General features: G+C 29.8%; 7 protein-coding genes across 9 annotated transcripts; 3 read left to right on the forward strand and 4 right to left on the reverse strand.

Moving 5' to 3' along the window:
• The first annotated feature begins 1,633 nt into the window (after positions 1-1,633).
• LOC139096202 (probable maleylacetoacetate isomerase 2) lies at positions 1,634-2,828 on the forward strand. Of its 2 annotated transcripts, XM_070647896.1 has the most exons (3): positions 1,634-1,767; positions 1,988-2,496; positions 2,559-2,828. In XM_070647896.1, the coding sequence occupies exons 1-3, from the start codon at positions 1,756-1,758 to the stop codon at positions 2,683-2,685; spliced, it is 648 nt and encodes a 215-aa protein (XP_070503997.1). In that variant the 5' UTR covers positions 1,634-1,755; the 3' UTR covers positions 2,686-2,828. The 2 variants fall into 2 exon arrangements, with proteins under 2 accessions (XP_070503997.1, XP_070503996.1); XM_070647895.1 differs by lacking the exon at positions 1,634-1,767 and having other exon boundaries at positions 1,800-2,496.
• LOC139096200 (uncharacterized) lies at positions 2,729-4,050 on the reverse strand. The gene is made up of 2 exons (XM_070647893.1): positions 3,906-4,050; positions 2,729-3,526 (listed from the first exon to the last, which is right to left on the reverse strand). Exons 1-2 carry the CDS (start codon positions 3,948-3,950, stop codon positions 2,825-2,827), a joined length of 747 nt encoding a protein of 248 aa, XP_070503994.1. The 5' UTR covers positions 3,951-4,050; the 3' UTR covers positions 2,729-2,824.
• Positions 4,051-4,393: 343 nt separating this feature from the next.
• LOC139096199 (uncharacterized) lies at positions 4,394-6,008 on the reverse strand. The gene is made up of 2 exons (XM_070647892.1): positions 5,852-6,008; positions 4,394-5,235 (listed from the first exon to the last, which is right to left on the reverse strand). Exons 1-2 carry the CDS (start codon positions 5,891-5,893, stop codon positions 4,495-4,497), a joined length of 783 nt encoding a protein of 260 aa, XP_070503993.1. The 5' UTR covers positions 5,894-6,008; the 3' UTR covers positions 4,394-4,494.
• A 632-nt stretch (positions 6,009-6,640) lies between these two features.
• On the reverse strand, positions 6,641-8,928 carry Mppe (Metallophosphoesterase). 2 transcript variants are annotated; one of them, XM_070647891.1, is made up of 4 exons: positions 8,705-8,914; positions 7,962-8,077; positions 7,621-7,898; positions 6,641-7,561 (listed from the first exon to the last, which is right to left on the reverse strand). In XM_070647891.1, the coding sequence occupies exons 1-4, from the start codon at positions 8,746-8,748 to the stop codon at positions 6,908-6,910; spliced, it is 1,092 nt and encodes a 363-aa protein (XP_070503992.1). In that variant the 5' UTR covers positions 8,749-8,914; the 3' UTR covers positions 6,641-6,907. The 2 variants fall into 2 exon arrangements, with proteins under 2 accessions (XP_070503992.1, XP_070503991.1); XM_070647890.1 differs by having other exon boundaries at positions 7,621-8,077; positions 8,705-8,928.
• A 209-nt stretch (positions 8,929-9,137) lies between these two features.
• Positions 9,138-10,229, forward strand: LOC139096201 (sugar transporter SWEET1-like). The gene is made up of 4 exons (XM_070647894.1): positions 9,138-9,548; positions 9,607-9,664; positions 9,725-9,862; positions 9,919-10,229. The coding sequence occupies exons 1-4, from the start codon at positions 9,367-9,369 to the stop codon at positions 10,225-10,227; spliced, it is 687 nt and encodes a 228-aa protein (XP_070503995.1). The 5' UTR covers positions 9,138-9,366; the 3' UTR covers positions 10,228-10,229.
• An 858-nt stretch (positions 10,230-11,087) lies between these two features.
• Positions 11,088-15,660, reverse strand: MED23 (mediator complex subunit 23). The gene is made up of 4 exons (XM_070647786.1): positions 14,567-15,660; positions 12,250-14,509; positions 11,984-12,193; positions 11,088-11,923 (listed from the first exon to the last, which is right to left on the reverse strand). The coding sequence occupies exons 1-4, from the start codon at positions 15,563-15,565 to the stop codon at positions 11,241-11,243; spliced, it is 4,152 nt and encodes a 1,383-aa protein (XP_070503887.1). The 5' UTR covers positions 15,566-15,660; the 3' UTR covers positions 11,088-11,240.
• Positions 15,661-16,442: 782 nt separating this feature from the next.
• On the forward strand, positions 16,443-21,603 carry LOC139096015 (ceramide kinase-like). The gene is made up of 6 exons (XM_070647620.1): positions 16,443-16,852; positions 17,382-17,726; positions 17,863-18,072; positions 20,270-20,404; positions 20,463-21,297; positions 21,362-21,603. Exons 1-6 carry the CDS (start codon positions 16,723-16,725, stop codon positions 21,447-21,449), a joined length of 1,743 nt encoding a protein of 580 aa, XP_070503721.1. The 5' UTR covers positions 16,443-16,722; the 3' UTR covers positions 21,450-21,603.

Below are 21,603 nucleotides of genomic sequence, written 5' to 3' on the forward strand. Positions count from 1 at the left end.
AGCGTTGCTTTTTTTCCTTCGAGCACTTTTTATTTGTATTTCTAATAAAAATAAGAGCTCAAAAATTTCATTTCTAGGAATTATGATGAACAGAAAAAAATTGGAAAAGGGCAATGTAATATAAATTGATGATTGCATAAATGTAAGTGTGGTAGAAAGATTCTTCATTGGGAAAGGAGTAGTCTCCAAGTAAAAAAGGTAAAGTTCGGATATGAAATTGATGAAATAGAAGAAGAAAATTTATGGAACGTAATTGCTCAATTTGTTATTGAAATTGAAGGCAAAATTTTTGGTTAGAAAGGAATTTTTTGTTTCAATTCATTCCTATTTTCCACTCAATTTTATAAAAGGAACATTTTGTTTCGGTTAAAGTATTCTCATATCTTTTATGTATCTAAACATAGAATTCATGGTTTTGTTGGTAACATTTAGGCCATTATAAATGCATGAGTATGGATGAAAAACAGTAACAAGCGATGATTACAATGGGGATAGAAAAGAAGAGAGTATATAAAAGGAATAGGGACTATTTTCATTAAGATAAGAATTTATATTGTTTCACAGAATTTTATATTGTTTAAATATGCTTCAGTCGCATGACACTTTCCTTAGAATGTTAAAACTTAATAATGTACAAGCAAAGGAATTCTAAATTTATTTATTTTTTAATTTAAAAGTTATTAAACTTAATTAAGGTATGAGTCAATTTTAAGTACGGCTGGTAGGACACACACTTCGGAGGAAAAATTACAGAGAAATAATCATTGCTGGGACAGAACACATTTTTGCTATACCGGTTTTGATTGGATTCCACAAGGGAAATGCCGACCAGGAGTTCTAAAAGTTACTTTAACCAGAATCGAAAGCCTTTTGTTGTAATCTAAGGTTCACATAGGAACATGGTTGCAGTAAGTAAATAAGTAATACAAATTAATAGTAATCATATTTTGCCTCACATTTGCATTATAAAATTGATGTAAAATTTTAAAGTGAAAACGATTTGCTGAGACCTTTTTTCAGCGTTTTACATTGTAAATCTATATTGAAATTGCTACATAAGAATCCGATTGAATACCATCGAATCTGTATCTCCAAGAAAAAAAAGAAGCGGTAAAACTTTTTAAATTCCTTTTTATGTTTTCATTTTTTATCAATGTGTATCTAAATCCTAATGGTGAATGGTAAAGCAATTCAATTTCTTGATTTTTCTACTGAAGAACGTAACTTTTTTCAATAATTTTAATTTGCAAGTTAATTTAACTATAAATCGATAAGTACTGAGAATTCCTGTTATAAAATAAAATAAAAATGGCTCAATTCAAATATGTAAAGAGTTCATTATGGTAAGTACTTTGATACATGAAAATAGTGTCCATATTTAGATTTAACGGTTTAAAATAATTCGAAATTGAAAAGTACTAGATTAAAAAAAGTTCCCTCAGATAGTACGAAGCAGAAAGGATATTCAAAGTTTCAAATAAATTTTTTAATTTATTTCTGACATTCCATATCTCAAAAATTTCCAAAATTAATTATTCAAAGTACAATAACTCCCTGCAACCAGGGATAAAGGTAGAATTTATAAATTTATTTATTTTAAGTGATTTTTTCTGATTGGTAGAAAATTTGTGCATTCATTCATTATTTTTTCTTCTGTATAGTGCTTTTGTTTACAATTTGATAATTTTAAATTTTATTTATTTTAAATCTTTGTGTGTGAATTATTTTAATTTGACGCCGCGACATATAATCATCATGAACAAACTGGCAAGTATTAAAGGAAAAACAAACTTTTATTTTCATAGCAGAACAAAAAAAATTAACATAGCAAGGTAGTCGGTTTCATCGCTAACAAGAAAAACTGGTTCGACTGGATAGAATATTTAGATTTTTTAATTTGATTTTAGCTTTAGAATTTGAGTTTTAGTCGATTTAATTCCTTTGCCTGATTAAAATGTCATCTAATGAAGAGCCTATTGATTTACAGCCTATACTCTATTCGTACTGGCGATCAAGTTGCAGTTGGAGAGTTCGAATATGTCTTAATCTTAAAGAAGTTCCGTATGACATAAAACCAATAAGCTTGATCAAATCAGGCGGTGAACAACATTGCAATGAATATAGAGAAGTTAATCCAATGGAACAAGTTCCAGCTCTACAAATTGATGGTCATACACTCGTTGAATCAGTGGCAATCATGCAATACTTAGAAGAAACTCGTCCACAAAGACCATTATTGCCACAAGATTTTTATAAGCGAGCAAAAGTAAGGGAGATTTGTGAAATCATTGCATCAGGTATTCAGCCATTGCAGAATCTTATTGTGTTAATTCATGTTGGCGAAGAAAAGAAAAAGGAATGGGCACAGCATTGGATAACAAGAGGGTTTAGAGCAGTTGAAAAATTATTGTCAACAAGTGCCGGTAAATATTGTGTTGGCGATGAAATTACGTTGGCAGATTGCTGCTTGGTTCCTCAGGTTTTTAACGCTAGAAGGTAATAAATTTATAAATTAATAACAAATAATTTTAATTCAATTATTCCAATTATATTTTCAGGTTCCATGTCGATTTACGGCCTTATCCCATCATACTCCGAATTGATCGTGAACTTGAAAGCCATCCTGCATTTAGAGCAGCTCATCCATCTGCACAACCAGATTCACCTCCAGAAATTACAAAGTAAACGTTTTAAACATTTCAAATGCTCCAAGAACAGAAAAAATATTTTTTAAAAAAGTGAATAATTCCTTTTTATCTTTATTACACAAAAGTTTCTTTCCTTATCAAAAATTTTGAAATAAAAAGTCAAAGATTTTAAAAATTTAACACATATGTGCTTCATACTCAAGACTTGCAGCTTGTCGCATGTATTCTAATACAGGATTTCTTAAACACATATCCATTTCTTCAATATAAAATTCTCCTTCAACTGTGAATCTTGTTTGTTCCCATTTTAACAGCTGTGTCACTGCTGTTGGCCATTGAGTAGTGTAAACATGATATAAATCACTTAAATAATCAACAATTTCATCCTCATCATCCATTACATTTCCTCTTGATAAAGCATCCATAACGATTAAATTAATAAATAATACTTCGGATTGAATATCAGCAAATGTTGGATAGAATACATCGCGTAATTGCGCTTGCATTGTATTGTTGGCGCGAAGTGAACAGGCATGAACGTCACGAGTGATATCTTCAGATAGACGATCTCTTCTATTTATGACACCTTGCAGACATTCAGTCACACCACCAAGTTCGTTTTCTTTCATCTCAAGGGCTTCATCAAGTTCGACAGATGCTCGTCTAACGAAATCTAATTTTTCACCAAAAAGTTCCATCATTTGATTAAAAATATTTGTAATTAATTTGACATGATCGAGGCGATATTCTCTCATTTGAAAGTTCATTGTGGTATAGAAATTTTGAAAACGCTGAAATCTGTACATTATCTCATCATTAAAATCATCAACTCGAACTTGTCCATCATCTTTGAGTTCAGGAGCTGATAATGCTAGTGTCTAAAAAGGTTAAATAATTTAATTTTTAAATTTGACAATTTGAATGATTCTGTAAATCATAATGCTATAAATCATTAATGATGCGATGATTCATTAGGTGATTCATAAAGTTTGTGATCAATCATTAGGGTTTGTTCAATATTCAGGCCTGCAGCATTTGACGTACTATAAGATACAGCCAAAAACTGCAGGTCCACAAATCTGAAACGCAGTAAATGCAGCTCGAACCCTTTTTAATCACCATCAAAAATGAACTTTGATAACATTTGATTTTCAAAACATTGATCAATCCATTTGCATTTCTATCTTATCATATTCCTGTTATTTGATCATGCTGTGTTCACATTTTCCGTGCAAAGAATTTCAGTAATAAATTTACCTTCGATATGAGAGCAAAAACAACAATTGCGATAAGACTCTTCATTTTCAAAACTAAAGCAATTACTTCCTTTTGAAATGCCTTTTTATGAAAGACTAAACTTATTGGATGCTATTACCGTAAGATATATACCCTTATAAAAATTATCAACATTCAGTTACAATTGATTACCACAATCAAGCTATTTTTTGAGATAAAGCATAACTTCTTATTAATAACAAGAAAAAAAGGAGATAAGCTTTTGTTGGTCTTACTACGGAGATCAATTGATAATAAAAGCACTTCTGAAACTTATATTTATTGTGCACAAGCTGAAAAGCTTCATCCCAAATAAAAAATTCTTGACAAAAGTTAACCGGATATCACACTTCTGTCAAGTGGTTTAATTGATAAAGATAACAAAATTAATCAACTCTTATTAAATTTGACTAACTTAATCAGCTGAAAATAATTTATGTCATATAATTTACTTTCCATTAAGATAAAAGTTATAGTTTAAAAAATTATTTTATTAAATCATTCATTTTCATAATGTTTTTAAAAAGATTTTCGTGGAAAGAAAATGAAGCAGTATCAATTATGTGAAGATTTATTGGCGGGTTGGAGCGCACTCGTCAACGATACGGTACATGTTGAATGTATTGGTGTTTCTGTAGTTTTCTACTGGTTCAAGGAGACAGAGCAACATTTCTTCAATATAGAATCTTCCTTCAACACGGAAACGGTTTGTATCCCATCTGAACAATTGTGAGGCAGCTGATTTCCATTGTAAAGTGATAACTTGGTATTGGGCATCTAAGTAATCAAGGATTTCTTGGGCATCATCGAAGACATTTCCACGTGAAAGTGCATTGATGGTCAACAATGGAACTGTTGAAGCAGAGTTTTGGATGCTGTCGAATGTTGGGTAGAAAATTTCAGCTAATCCATTGCTGATTGTTGCATTAGCTCTACGTGCGCATGCATTGAATTCTGTTCCGAGTCTGGCTGAGTTGGCATCCAATGCAGCTTGGACTTCATTGAGACAAGCATTTGGGTTTCCACCAAGACGGTCGAGTGCATTTCTGAATTGCATATCAACATAGTCCTTTGATTGACGGATAATGTCGAGATCAACTGAGAAAACTTCCATCATATCTAAACCAATTTCTGTGACTAAATTAACATGTTCTAAACGGTAATGTGTCATTCTTTCATTGAATAAGTCATAGAATGTTTGGAAGCGATAAAATTGTTCAATAATATCTGCACGGAATTGATCAACAACATCATTTTTTGGCTTTGGCATCTCCTCTGGTTTTGATGGATCTTCCATAGGCAAGGCAAGTGCCTGAAAATTAAAATTGTAAAAAAGATTAATGATTAATTACGCAATCTGTACGTTGCTCTATTAATTAAGCTGTATATGACTTTTTGAGAGATAAGAATTTTCGTTTGTTTTTATCTAATCTTCTGAGTTATCGTGAAAAATTTTCAATTTCCTCAATATTTACGACAAGTTTCAAAGTTGTTGAGATATACTCAATATTGATAGATTTTACAGGAAATTATATAAATTATTCAAAGTTAATCCTTGAAGGCCATAATGGCTGTGTTTAAAAATACTAAGATCTTATTATGTTCTTAATTTATCCCTTTTGTCAGTTAATCGTCAAAAGAGCCATTAAATAGACAATCATATTATGTAACATTTAAACATTTTTCATCAGTTTCTAAACCGAAGTTATATTCCTGACTAGTTTTTAAATTAAATCTAATTATAGATTTTGACATAGAATCTTATTGTCTTATTGTATTTACTCAATTATTTAAAATTTAGAATTGACCCTTAATTATCTTTCATCCAATCAATAAGATACATTATAGCGTCTATTTGACTATATTGTCTATTTAACATCTCGAATTTCCCGAAAAGTACTTAAAATCGTTAGTAAAATTATCCTTACCTGCACTAGCATGAGTGAAACAATAATTGCAAATAATTTCATTTTGTCCTTCTAAATTTTCCCGTTTGATTTGAAAACTCACAGAAAACTGAAATCGCAACCACGTAGTGTATCAAAATTTATAGAAGTCTGTTAAACTTATCGAAAAATTATTGAAAGGAAGGGTTTTAAATGATTAGATTTGTGCTTATCATAAGCGTTGATATAATAATTGTGTTCAATAAAATTATTACTGAATGAAAAAGTGTAAGATGGGAGGAAATTGAGTTAATAGCTTAAGCTTATTTTTTAATAGGATGTCTGAAAGTTTGTGACAAAAGATAATGAAATATGTAAAAAGAAAAAAGCAAAATTGCACTTATGCTGTATTTCTTGATTGTTACGAAACAAAAGCTAATCAACATTTCTAGTTCTATCAAAATCTCACATTTAGGAATTTAACCCACATACACACACACAAAAAGTTATCTGAGAGCGGAAGATGATAAAAATAATATTATTATCAATCCAATTGTACATTAAAAATATCCTCTGATAAGAGGAAAAAAACGGTTAAAATTTTTAATTAATTATTTCACTCACAAACTCTCATTGAAACAAATTTGAAAATTCATTGATAATTTTTTGTCGTTCTTTTTTCATAGAAAAACCTTACGTGTTACGTACACGTGCTTTCACTTTAACCATATGGAACTCGAGGAATTAACCGCTGGTCAGCTCAATCAATCGTTGAATCGTTTGTTCCTTTGGTAGTGCATAGGGTAACAAAATAAAAATTAAATATTGTAATTTGGAATAATCCTTCAAAAAATTTTATTATTCTTAAATTTCACCTACAAAATTATTTTTTGTTTCAATCTAAAGGAATTTAATAATCAGATCAATTCGTACAATTAATGAAAAGTTATAAATATTTTTTTTTTTGCTTAATAAGTGACACAATTAATTTTAATATGAGACTCATTATTTATCCTTTGGCAAATTCAAATGACTTAACATCAAATTTGGGTCCACTTATTTGTCCTATGGTGAGTAAGCTAAATACTGTCCTCAATCTTAAATAGGATGATAATTTTGGCGCGTTAAATTGAATTTTCTTAAAAGCTTTCGAAAACTGTGAGAGATCAATATGTTAACAATAATGAGTACAAATCCAAATACTACATAAAGTCTTAGTTGTGTAAATCTATTGGGTATAAAGAGAGGTGTATAGTGCAAATATCCATTTTCAATTACGGCTTGTCCAAAACCAATGTGATCTTCTCCCATGCGATATGAGCATGATGGTACTTGAATCTCTAAAGCTTCTTGATTTGTTTCTATGGTACGTAATTCGTATGACATTGAATGCATTAATGGCAAGGTTGTAGAATATCGCAGTCGTTTCAATTCAGATGTAATTTGGGAGCTTCGATGATAGTGTCCACTGAATATAACATGCGGACGAAACCTCTCAATTGCTTTATAAGAATATGCACCGGGTATTAGAATAATTGAAAAATGACTTATCAAAATTCGAGTATATCCTGAATTCTCCTCAATTTGAGGCATATCCTGATCTTTGAGCAACGGTAATTCATGAGTTATTCGATTTATATGATAAATATTCAATTTGTTGTCGAATTTCCATTGACTATTGTCTTCAAAATAATTATTAAATCGCTTCACTTTTGACGGTTTCACCATCTCCGAACCTTCGCCTCCAATATCCTGTGGATGTAAATTTACATTAGTATTTAAATATCACATTAAATTTAATTGGTAATTACATTATCTCCAGGAATGAAAATCATTTTCACATCAGTAGGTTCAGGAAAAATTTCAACGAACCGTCGAAAATATTTTTCATACAGAAAGTCATCAACAAAACTTCCTTCGTCAATTAGGTCACCCAAAAATACAATCACATCAGGTCGAACATGTGATACTGCTTGATGATAATTACGAGATATGTGCTTATCACTATCATAACGAGCATACCATCTCGATTCTTTGGATTCACCTAATACTTGGGGATCAGCCACGAAAAGTATTCGTGAACAGGACTCTGAAAATGAAATTACCAAAAGCAATAGTGTATAGTCTATTATGTTACATGAATATTTACTACCTGTCTCACATGCTGCCTTTTCCCAGCCTAATCGATTGAAGTAATAAATTATGTACTCATTAAACAACAATGCCGCTAGAAGTCCATAGAAATTAAGTCTCTGTATGTGGCTAAATCTGAAATAAGTGTCATTAAATTTCAATCAACATGAGCAAAACGGTCAGCAATAAATATTTTGTATGTCCTCTTATGAATAAGAAAACAAATTAAAATCATCAATAAATTCATTAAAGAGCTAATTATTTATATAACAAACTAAATAAATAAAAGAAAAAAAGTAGGATCATAGACTTTAAAAAAAGATTTTTCAGGCAATGTGTTTTTTCAATTGTTTTCGGCATATAATGAAAATTTCATGATTTTTTTTTAATACAGATACTTGACAAATCTGTAAGTTTTGAATGATATCTGTAACTATTGCTCGTATAGGCATGGCATCTGATATTAATCAAAACATAACTTATGTTTGAAATGTTGTCGTTAATACAGGTGTTCTTGAATTAAGTTATTATTTTCAAATTTCAAATTCTTAAAAAAATTGATAAAGAATTTCAAAATTTCACTTCTTTTTAAGTTTTATATAATCATCACCTCAATACTACAAATGTGTTTGCTATATCTTAAAAGTCTTTCAAAGCTTAATTTAAAAAACATTTCTTTAATAAATTTGCATTTGCTTCTTCTTTTTCAAAATTTTAAATCATATTAATATATTGTCATAAATGATGAATTAAATTCTTTACCTTATTGCCAACAGCTTACGCATTCTTATTTTCCATATTCCCATCAGTATGATCGTGCTTAGAACTTTAAAAACTCCAACTTGTTTAAAGAAAACGAGAGATAATATTCGATGAAAATTTTAAAGTATATAAAATATATATAAACAAACCATTATATGATGGGTGACTAGATTATGTTTAAAGGTAATATTGTGGATATATTTTGTAAAAATGAATGTTCAAGCGATTTGTAAAATCGATTCTGATTTGACCAGAACACGCAAGGAACACTCTAATTTACAAGTTATTAAATTAATTTAAAAAAGATTGACTTTGACATGCATTAAATTTCCAAAGGTCATAGTCACCCAAGATTCTTCGCACTACACAATTTCGAAAACATATTTTTCGATATATCTATACACATTAGTCTTTATTGTGTTTTTTGTTTCTTCGACCGTACTACCCTTAGTTGATTTTGCTGAACGATTTTATTTATTTTTTCTGTGCATGACAATTTAATAGTTTAACAGTTATTCAATAAAGAAACTTCTTTATTCAAGTGCAATTATTAGAAAATTATTAAAAATCATTTTTTTGTTATCTGATTATTGAGGAGATAAAAAACTTATCATCTATATAATTTTTGCTCTGATTGTTAGCAATCTGAAACTGATTTTGCAATGGAAGCATTGATTGAAAAGTTGTCAATCGTCTTGCACCCTTATAAAGATACTGTAGGACAATTTGCTATTATTATAACAGTCCTACAGTTATTAACTCCAGCTGTTTTAGTTAATGAAATCCGTAAAGCAAAGTCGACTAAGGGATTCAGTATTGTTCCCTTTATCGGTGGAGGAATTATGTGAGTGATTATTATATCTGTGCTAATTAGTTGCATAATTGATTTCTTTCAAAATTAGATCAATAATGTTCGTCGTTTTTGGTCAAATGCTGAACGATCCGGTTACGGTGAAAGTCGTAAGTATTGATTGAAGGTCATTGTCAAATCTCAATTATCTGATAAATTTATTTAAACAGAACTTGATAGGAGTGATTCTAAGTGCTGTATACATCTCAATATTTTATATGTATACTCCGCTGAACGACAAGTTTAATGTATGGCTTCGTATTGGTGCAGCTGGTGCTTTTAGTGCAGTTATGGTTGCTTATACTAAGGTAAGATTTGTATTTAATAATTTAAATTGTATTTAAAATTCTCGTTTTCATTTTAGTATGAGGATCCTGAACTTGTCGAAAATCGTTTTGGCATGATCGTAACTTTATTGCTCTATGCACTCATTGCATCACCAATGACTGAACTTGGAGAAATCATCCGAAAAAAATCGACAGAAGGTCTTCCGTTTCCAATAATTTTTATGGGTTTTGCAGTCGGTTTAACCTGGTTAGTCTACGGAATAATTTTAAATAGTTTATTTATGGTATATCAAAATCTTGTTGCGGTATTATTGAGTGGATTCCAATTAGGATTATTTATTGTATATCCATCAAAAAGTACTATTCCCGACAAAAAGAAAAATTAAAAGGGAAAAAAAAATTGATAAATTTTAAATTAACTTTTGGACGTACTGGAACTTTAAAATTAAATTATAAGAAACTTCCATTTAAATTTTCAAAGAATTTAACTATGTTGAAAAGCATATTTTATTAATAGACAATACGATAAAAGTTCTTCTAAAGAATGTTTGTTAAAGACAATAATGAATGTAAAACTTTAAAACAAACTTGCAATATTTATCTAAATATTTTTGTGATAAGATTAAAAAAGACGAAATAGTTAAAAAAATGTTTAAAACCGTTTAAAGAATAAAATCTATTTTCTATAAAATATAAAAATAAAGAATTAAAATTTACTTTAATTTTAGCACAAATTTATTGAACAAATTTCAGACTGATGATTTTTCGTTAGTTACAAAATTCATTGAACATTAGTTAAAACTTGTTAAAATAAATTTGAATAAATTTAGTTTTGCTACATTTTCAGGTTTTGTATGAATTTGTTCACTGTATTTAGAAGAGTAATTTTTGTTGATTATTTGTCGTTCAGAAGTGCATACGATGCATTTTTAAATGAAATGATGACAAATAGAAGTCTAATAGAAATTCTATACATTTACTTCGTGATCACAATCCATGTCGATTTTTAGACTATTAATTAGGAAAAAGAAAACAAACCAAAAAAATAGAATCCTTACTTCATTTTCTATAAATTAATTGACAATAATTTAATAAAGGAAATAGTTCAAAAATTTACAATATTTGACAACATGCAAGTGTTATTTGAACGTTTTCACTTGTTAATTAAAATACACTTTCCTATACAATTTCAATAACAACAGACCTGAAATTGATTAATTTAAATATTATTTTAAAACCATTAAAATTCATTTTCTAAAATTTTATTTCTGAATTATGACATGAAAAAAAAGTCAATTATATTTAAGATTTTACATTATTAAACACCTAATAATCAAAATAATCAGTAAAGTTATAAGTTAAAAAGATTAAAATTTTTTGATTTACTCAAAAATTTCTTTTAAATTCTTGCAATTTTCTGTTGTTGTTGTTGTGGCATCGGTTGATGCTGAGCTCTCATCATAGGACTTTGTTCAGCCGGTGTAGGAATAGCAGGTGGTTTTACTTCTGTTTTGATTTCCTCAACTCCAAGTCTTGTAATAAATCTCAATCTAGATTTCAATGGATTACTTAGTCTTTTTATGATTGGCTCTAAATCAGTCTTCATTGAGTCACCAACAAACATGTATTTAATATGATAAAGCATATCACATATTGGATCCATAAATTCCAAATTATTTTCTTCTCCAACGTTTTTATCGACGAGCTCGAGGAGCTCATAGTACACTTTTGTTATTTCAATAACATCTTTTGGATCAAGACGTTGCAAGAATGGACCAACAATATGATGCAGATAAAGTAGCTGATATTCTGTTCTAATATGTGGCACTAATTTTTCTTTAATATATGTCACTATTTTTGATGTTTGACCAATATTAAAATGATGGAAAATTGAATGTGCAATCGCCAAATGCATGACGAACTTGTGATCCAAAAGTGCGCACTTTACTGTATTGAAATTAAACATATCAAATGGTGATTGACGATAAGTCCACTCTTTCATTTGTGGATGGCAAATGATTTCCTCAAGACGATCGTATATAACAGACCAATAAGACTCCGGTAGGGCTGCAGTTATTAATCCTTCAAAAAATATAAGATTAGCTAAAATTCTTAAATTAAGCAAAAGACTGATCAACTTACCAACAGCATTAATCCATGTATGAATGTGCTGATATGAAATTACTACTAATCCTTTAACGATTACATCAAATAAATTGTTTGCAACAGTATGAGGCAAAACTGGAAGTCCAAGAAGTTCAACTGCTGTTACATACAAAGCATGTGTTGGTGGATTGGGAAACTCGTTGAATCGCCAATCTACATTAGGAAAGATGTTGCCGCCTTCGATTGCTATAATTAAAAATATATTATTAATCTCATACATTTAAGAATATTGAGCAACTTACTTTCAATGAGACGTTTGACAAGTGACATATAATAACTCAAATCAGGAACCCATTTGATTATGCTAGATGAATCATCTTGTTGAGTATTTTTAACATACATCTGATATTGTTCAGTGAGAGCCCAACTTTTCTCGCGTACATCTTTCAATGATAGTATTATTGTGCTGACTATAACTTTCTTTAGATATAAGCGGTCACGAAGTTTTATCTCGTAGTAGAATAATGTATTATAGAGATAAGTGATTGGACGATCATGGAATTTATATAAGCATCCAAGAGTTTTTAAAATTGATTCCAGTGGTGCCGTTGTTTCAACTGACATTTCCAAGTATCGATGAATAACAATGTCAAGTACTGGTAAAAATCTGAGACAAACATTTCCAAAGTAAACAGGCAATACTTGAGAATGTTCATCAGGTGCAAATTTCTCTGGATATTCATTATGAAATGCTGCATGCTTCTCATGCCAGTTTGATTGTTTCCAATATTCGGGAGAGTTGTTTTCAACAAACTTTATTACACGATCTCGAAAATGAGAGTTCTTAATAAGCAAAAGTTGGATGACAAACACTTGTGCAGTTGGCATCTCAATTTGATTTTGTTCTTGTGTTCTCAGTGCCAAGCATAATACAAGACGATCAATAGTTACAATGTTCCATTTCCAGATCATATCATTCATTGAGTCTACGAGTTTTGGAATTTCACTTCGTCGCATGACTTCATAGAGCAAAAAGTCACATAATGTTCTTAGTTGTGCAGAAAACAGCCTTGCACCAATTCTTTCCAAAACTTTGTAAGCAATCGGACTGATTTCTCCAGTATCTGAGATTAGCTTAAATAAGAGACATAGGAATAATGGTCGTTGGCTGAAGTATGATATTGTATCATTCTCATTACTCATGGACATAAAGTTTCTGTACTCTTCCTCAATTGACTTCTTCAACATTTGTTTATCCTCAACTGGAAAATTATGATTTGCATAAAATTCCGACAAAACTTTTGGGAAGCATACACGTGTATGTTGTGCCCAGGAATGTGGTGTGTTTTTCATGACCATCTGAAGTAAGTCCATTAGGTACATATTATTTCCACCACCTTCGCTACTCGTGATTCTAACATCACCCATTCCAGTAATATGAATCGAACGTGCCATTGTCAATATCAAAACACGATTTAATTCCTCATTGTCATTAGAAACAATTGATGACAAGTTTTTGGGTTCTGTGAAGAAACGTGAAAGTTGGAATTGAAATTCAGCACTTCCTAATCCAGTTAATAGTCGAAGAGCTGTCGATTCAAAACATAGATGAAGTTGAGCTGAATTGATGTGAGAGTTTTGAGTTAAATTATGAAGCTGGAGAAGTAGTTGGGAACGATAATGTGCCTGAATATGAAATAGTCGATACGAAAACATTTCCAGTAACGTATATAAAATACTCCATGCATTTGATTTACAGACAGTCGGAAGGAGGCGTGATAAAAATCCTTTAATTCCAAGTGATTCGATTTCCGTATAGACCAAAAGGCGTGAATATGTTTCAACTAATGCTGGAGCAACATGTGATGGTGACATGTTTGAAACCATAGTTCCTTTAGCTTCCGCTTGTTTCATCAAATTATTCACAACGCAATGAATAATACTCATTTTTGAGTGAACTGTCAATGAGTCCAAAAAGACCATTGATAATGGTGCTGTTGTAAGAGCTTGTTGATTTGCTTGAGTTTGTGGTTTGTTATTCAGCAAGATTGTGTCTATTAATGTCGTCATAGGACGAGAGAAATATTCCTGATTTGTTGAGTATGCGTTGCATAGCAATGTTACGATGTAATCATCTCCAATAGTTAAATTCGGAGATGCAGAAAGTTGTTGCAAAAATTCATAGTGTTTTCGTAATGCAATCGGAATTGGCCTGATTGCAATATTTTCAAGTTGTGCTTTTTTCAGCAAATGAATATAAATGCATGTTGCGGCAATTTTCTTGGTGCTCGATGGCTGTTTTACATCTGGAACAGGCAATGGTTCCTTTTCATTATACAAAATGTCATAGAGTTTTAATACCGGAAGAAAGTTTGACAATGCATTTCTCTGGATACTTCCACTTATGTATTGTAATAATGCCCACATTAGATCATCACGTCCTTTGCGTAAATTAGTTGATGATAATTTTTCATGTAGCTCGTTAACAATATTTGGGAATGTTGCACATTGAAACAACACAAAATAAATGAGTTGAGAAGAGAAATGAAGCCACAGCCATTCCTAAAAATTATGGAAAAATATAGTTTTAATTTAAAGAGATATTCATTTCATTCTTACCTTATGTGATGGTGTTGAATCATTTGGATCAATATTAAGTTCTGAGTTGCTTTCCTGTTCGCTCTTTTCCATAGCATGGACAATCATCCATACTAATTGCTCCTCCAAAACGGCTGATCTCTGCTTTTGTAAATTCAACATTGAGCATACCATTTCCTTGGAATACAGCTGTTGCAAAACATAGCGTAAAAGTCCTACTTGTGGTTGTGTCAATTCGGAATCATAAGGGAGATTTCCTTTGAGCGTTGTGAACTTTAAATTAGGATCCAGACGCCATGGATTGGTTGAATCACCATATCCAGATGCAGAAGCTGGCTCTAAAATTGGAAGCATAGATGAATGCCCAATTATGGACAACATTTGTGCTAATCTTGTAAATTCTTCGATGAAATTGGATGTTAATGTTGAAATTTTCCAATGAACATCAGCATTTTCTTGTTTCTGAAGTTCAGTAATAATGAAGTATGCTGGTAATAAGCATGCCTTACGATCAAAAATATATTTCAAAACGTCAGCGACACTCGTTATTTGATTAAGAATACTTGTTGATAATGCAACTGGAAAACTGTTGACTTTTTCACGACATTGCTTCATTATTTCTCGAACTCCTTTATAGTCAACACCACCAATCAATTTTTTGATCATTTTAAAAGATTCCATAAAGAATAATTCATTTTTGTAGTCTAATTTTTCAGAATTTAAAATTTGCTCACAAACACTTCTGGAACTTAGTACATTTGTTTTTACTAAAAGATCCAGTGTATGATACAAAACTGTTAATTGATGATAGTTAGCTTCACTGCATCGTGATATATACATTGATAATGCTGCTTCTTTACATTCGGGAGTTTGTTGAGTGAAAAATGTTTCGACTTTCTTTTGATAATCTTTCAATTTATTTTCTTCAATATCTGGTCGTTGTACAGCAATGTCGGAAAATGTCTCTTCGATGAAATCCATCTTCAAAACCATATCCATTATCTTCTCTACACGATCCATATTGGAAATTTTGTTTTTTTAAGTTATTTTGAATTGATTAATCACCATAAACTAATAATTTTTGTCACTAAAAATTGTTGTTTATACTCGGCAAATGGAATTTTTTGTTATTTTTATGCTTTCGAAACTTCGAAATTCAAGGTTTGGAAACTTCGAAAATTGATTGATAGTTTATGATTTGTTGTGTTTATTTTATGTATTTTTTTGATCAGCCAAAAATAAAGTTTAATTATTTTTTTGACTTTTTATGCACAAATCAATCACAAACAGAAATCATGAGGAGGAAAAAATCATCAATTTTCAAAATAATTTTTTTCAATTATTTCAGATAATCCGGATTTTTGAAATCCTACGTCAAAAATTTACGTCGGATCTTTTGTACGTAAGCAAAATATTAATATTAAAAACATATGAATCCACAAATATTTAACTCAATAACATCTGGATATATTTCATGCTTAATCATTGAGAGCAAAAACCAATACAACAATTCTTCAAGTTCAAAGTAAAATGCTAATGAAGTTTGTACCCATTAACAATTCTGTGGATGTTACATACCATAACAGGCTTTCAAGGTAAAATATTCTCTTCCTGAAAAATTAAAATAACAGTTAAATAACTTAACGCACATATTTTTAAATATTTTCGAATTCGAAATTTCTGCCGGAAAATTTAAACATAATTGAATTGAATTTTGAAACGATGACAGCTTCTAAATGATTTATATTCTTTATTGATTTATTGAAATATTTTATTCCTAATTCATCAATTTTCAGAGAAATTCTTTATTACTTAATTTTTTACCATTTATTTTTTAATGGAATTACTTAACACTGTTACGATCCCTTCAGGTTTCGAAACATCAAAAGCGAAACAAAGAATAGTAGTGAAAAGCAAGAGAAGTTTGTGAGTGTAAAATAAAATTGCTAATAAAAGTAAATGATTACGCCGGTTTTGAATTTAGTTGACTTCAAGGTGCTTCACGGTAGTCATTGATCAAAAAAGAATCCACCAACATACATGTGTTATGTAGTTGTTAATGAGAATTTTAATACAAAAAAATTAATTTAAAGTCTTACAAATAGTATTTTTATGAAACCAAGAATAAAGAGATTCAAGTATTAAAAGGAAGTGGACAAAAGTCAAAAAAGATCCAAATGAGTACGAAGGATTATCAGGATTTAAACAACGTTGTGTTACTTAATTCATTTGAAATCGATAAAAAGAGATATCGGGTTTTTTATAATAATGATACGCTGATATGGGAAAAGGAAAAATCCAATAAAAGTACGTACTATTAAAATCTTAAAAAACATAATGTTTTTTGTTACTTCCATTCATTATTTCTCAACAAATATCAATTTGAAAGCAATAAACATTCATGCGAAACTAACGACCTTGCGTAGAACTAAATGCATAATAGCAAAAACTAGTTTCTACATACAGAACTAAATGAGCTTTGAAATGCAGTTTTATCATTTGCAAGCAAAAATTTCTACTGGTTTATGCTTAAACATTTTCAATTTGTTTTGCAATGATGAAACTAGTTTTATGACACAATTTTAGATTTTTTTAATGATTTCAAATTTTACAAATGTTTTTATAATTCTTTCATAATCCTTCAAACAATATTTTACTAAACAGCAGCTGATTTAGATTAAATAAAAAAAAACTAATATTTACCCATCGGATATAAAGTAAAAACTTGTTCATTTAAGATTTTAATTTCCTCAAAGAATACAAAATGATTTGCGACTTAATTTACCTCGTGTATGATGAAAATAAATTGAATGGATTTTTTGTTTTAATTTCACAGGTAAAATTAGCATTCCGATACACGATGTAATTAGTGTGAATTATCCAAAAAGGAAGAACTCATCAACAACACCATCACCACAACATCCTGCTTTTAATTCATCGCCGTCAATTAATTCAGTTGAAATTCAAAATAATAGTAGCAATAATGTAGAAGATTTTCGTTGTTTTACCATTAATTATGCAAAAAGGTGTATTGATCCGAAAGTTCAGGATGTCGGAAGTGGAAGTTCAAAAAAATCGTGCCATAATATTAACAATTGGAGAATTCATAGCATCACACTGCACAATAATGACAAATATATTATTAAGGAATGGCATGATACTCTTTCCAAAATCTTGAATTGTGAGTATCTCTTGATTTATTTTAGATCACTGCGTCACGTAGCGCCAACTCGTTAATTTATTCACAACTTTATTTATTTACATTTTATTTTATTTTTATTCTTTTCTCACACTCAAAAAACTCATATTGTCTCTAGCTCTTAAACGTCCTCGGAAATTATTGTTATTTATAAATCCGTACGGTGGCAAAAAGAATGCCCTTCAACTTTATGAAAAGTATGCGAAACCAATATTCCAAATGGCCAATGTCGATGTCAGTGTCATCATTTCCCAAAGACCCAATCAAATATTTGATCTTGTGATGCAGCAGCACTTGGATCAATATGACGGTATAGCATGTAGTGGAGGTGAGTTCAAATACATTTGATTTAATCAATATGACATTGTGACTTTTTTATATTGCATTTTTGGTAATTGTTCATTTAAAAATATTGATTGTTATGAGAGCTTAATCGAATTATATACTAATTTAGTTTTGTTTACCGTCAAGCAAAGAAAAAAACTACTTTATGATCATTAGGGTTTTATGGGGAATGAAAATAATTTGAAAAGAACTAATACTAAGAACACCAGAACTTTTGTCCAAACAACGATTCAGATCAAAAAAATCTCTTAATCTCAGAATCTCATAATAATATCAACAGTAGCAATCGAGATTATGATCCAAACATAAGTTTATCCTTGTAAATTATTTTTAATTTTCTATATTTGATTTTGGTTCCGCATACTTCAAAGTAGTTTTTTGTTTGAATTAAATTAACAACGGTACAAAGACAAAGTCAATTTTCGCACTTAATGATGTTGTATAGGTCATTGACATTACAAGAGATTTTTTCGAAGATGTTCATTTTAATCGTTTATTCATACATCATGAATCATTTTTTCGGATATGTCTTAGATTTTTTGACGTAGCATCTGATAATTATTATTCAGACGGTTGCTTTTTATTGCATACTGTAAATCATTTAAAAATATTATTAACATTTCTTAAGGAAAAATTTAGATAGAATTCTGTCATTCATTTCTCAGATTGTAAATAAATAAATAAATAAATAGTTTTAACTTTTAAAACAATAACAAGATAACTCAATGCTATTTCAAGGTCAAGATCAGCTTATGTGTCTCTTTTTAGCGCATTGTTTAATACATCCAATAAAATAAAACTCCGACTGCAAACATTCAAAGTAAATAATAAGAAAAATAAAGTTTTGACCATTTAAATATAGGTGAATCACATATTCTTGGAAATATTTTGTTTTTAAGTCATTATTTTTGCCTCGGGCGAAAAAATATAAACAGGAATTAATGAACTGTACAAATAAATTGAATTCAAATGTTTAGATGACATTTTTTAAAACTTGTAAAATTAATTTTTGAGGATAAAATAGGGTGTGAATATTGCTAAAAAGATGTATCTTTCAAACGTTGCAAGGTGAATTCTATAAAAAAATGACGTAAATATTCTTTTATGACAAGCAATAAATAAAAATTTAGCATTTCATTCAGTGACTTTTAAATAATTTTCTTGGATATGTATTCAAATTGGAAACTTTTGAACTTTAAATTTAAATTCTTTAAATTTGATTAATTTTTGGCAATAACATTTAAATAACACAAAACAATGTTTCAGATAGTTTTATAACAAATGAGTATGACGTAAAACTTGTTCAAGTTTTTTAACGCAATTTAATTCTTAGGATTATTGATACGTAATTGATAATCTCTGATCCTAACACAACTTTAAACACAACAAATATGTGTGTTGATTGTTAATAATTACACTGATTTATTCATTATAAGATAAATACAAATGAATGGGTTTTTTGTCTCATAATTAGAAATAAAACGATATTCAAGCAGAATACATAATTTTTTCAGTTTATATAAAAATTATTTTTTAAGGTTCAGGGTTGAATTAAGTCTCTGAAATTCATTTGAAAATTGACCGATTTCGCAATATTTGTGTGATAAATTTATAAAAATGTGTACAATTTAAACAATTCTCGTTAATTTAAAATTTTATGATGAGTGCCTGAAACTTGAGTTGAATAGTAAGGTTGTTTATCAACATGTTTTAAAACAATTTTATCTCAGTCAGAAAGTAAAATACTTCATCCACCTTTAAGGGGGGCTTAATTTTTTTATCGACTGCTTGATTGTAAAGTTATGATAAGTAAATCTTTTTAGATAGGTACATTTAACTTAAAGATTTACCCCGAGCGATCCCCAGCAGTCAGAATGCTGCCAAATAGTAGCGGGTTCCATTTGAGTCCTTGTTACATTGAAGAACTAAACTTTTATGTAGCCTGAATTTAAATTAAATGTAATTTATCGTAATTGAATAAACAGAAAATTTTCCCTGTAATTTTATTACATTAAATTCCAAGAAGTAAGATTTTAAATACAGAACGTTTATGATATTTATTCTTCTGCATTTAACATTTCATATGAAATTGTCCGCCTACATATAAAATTAAAAATTCATATCAGACTTTTAGATTATATTTGAAAAGGTAATTCAAAAAATAATTTTGTTAATTGCAGGTGATGGAACATTTTCGGAATTGTTTAATGGATTAATTTATCGTAAAATGATAAATGAACATTCCAGTAGCCTTGAGAACAATGAGCAGTTAAATATAGATTTTGATAACATTCAAACTCCTGATATTCCTTGTGGTAAGATAAAAACATTTTCTTTAATTAATCAGCAAAATAAATAATTCTATTGATGTAGGTATCATACCGGCTGGATCAACAGACACAATTGCTTATTGTATGCATGGAACTACAGACGTTAAAACCTGCATTATACACATTGTTTTAGGACAAACGACAGGTCTTGATATTTCAAGTATATCAACTGAACGTGGATTAATAAAGTTCTATGCAAGTGTTGTAGCCTATGGCTATCTTGGTGATATTGCATTTGAAAATGATGACTATAGATTTCTTGGTCCTAGGCGTTATGAATACGTTGGATTTAAGAAAGTTGTAATGAATCGTGGCTATGATGTTGAATTAATGCTACTTCAGGAACCCGAAAGCAATTCACCTCAAGGAAATGAAAATTCTAATGTCTGTGATAATGAACAGGAAACAAAATGTTATGAAAATTGCAGTATTTGCTCAAAGCCTAAAACATATAACAACAATAACACACCTGAAATTAAACGTGATGGTGAAAGTGAAGAAAAATATAAGAGAATAACAGGAAAATTTTTTATGGTCAATTCTGCAAACATTTCATGTGCTTGCGAACGTTCACCATCAGGATTTTCACCTTATTGTCATCTTGGTGACGGTTATATACATCTTGTTCTTGTGCGTCATGGAAGCCTTTTCCAAAACATTAAGTTATTGCTAAAACTTGCCAGCAAAAAAGGACAAATTTCGGAATATCCGTTTGTTGAACTTTACAAAACAAAGAAATTTTACTTTAAAGCTTTAAATAGTAATAGTGAAGGAAGTCTGACGGACTCAACACAACCTATTTCAGTAGGTCCCAGCAGATACACCAGTGTTTGGAATTGTGATGGCGAAGTGGTACAGGATACTGATGTAGTCGTTCGGTAATAAATCTTAAACATAAATCTTTTTTAATTTTGTATATTAATGTTAATTTTTTATTTTTAGATCTCATAGACAACTTTTAACTGTTTATAGACGAGGAGCTATTAATGAAGAAGCAGTAGAATCGTCGCGGGGCTGTTGTTGTTGTTAATTAACACCGTTCGATTAGTCAAATTATCAGTATAATAATTTTATATGCACAATTTTGCAATTTTTCTTGATTACCTAATTTTAAATCATTTCTTATATTGCATTTTTAAATTGTAAAGTACTACGTAAATAAATGATTGAAGTATACTAAAAAA

The sequence above is a fragment of the Chironomus tepperi genome, unplaced genomic scaffold (assembly GCF_022539635.2).
Source record: "Chironomus tepperi strain 1889 unplaced genomic scaffold, CSIRO-AGI_Ctep_v1 contig_376, whole genome shotgun sequence".
In the NCBI taxonomy this organism is placed as follows: domain Eukaryota; kingdom Metazoa; phylum Arthropoda; class Insecta; order Diptera; family Chironomidae; genus Chironomus; species Chironomus tepperi.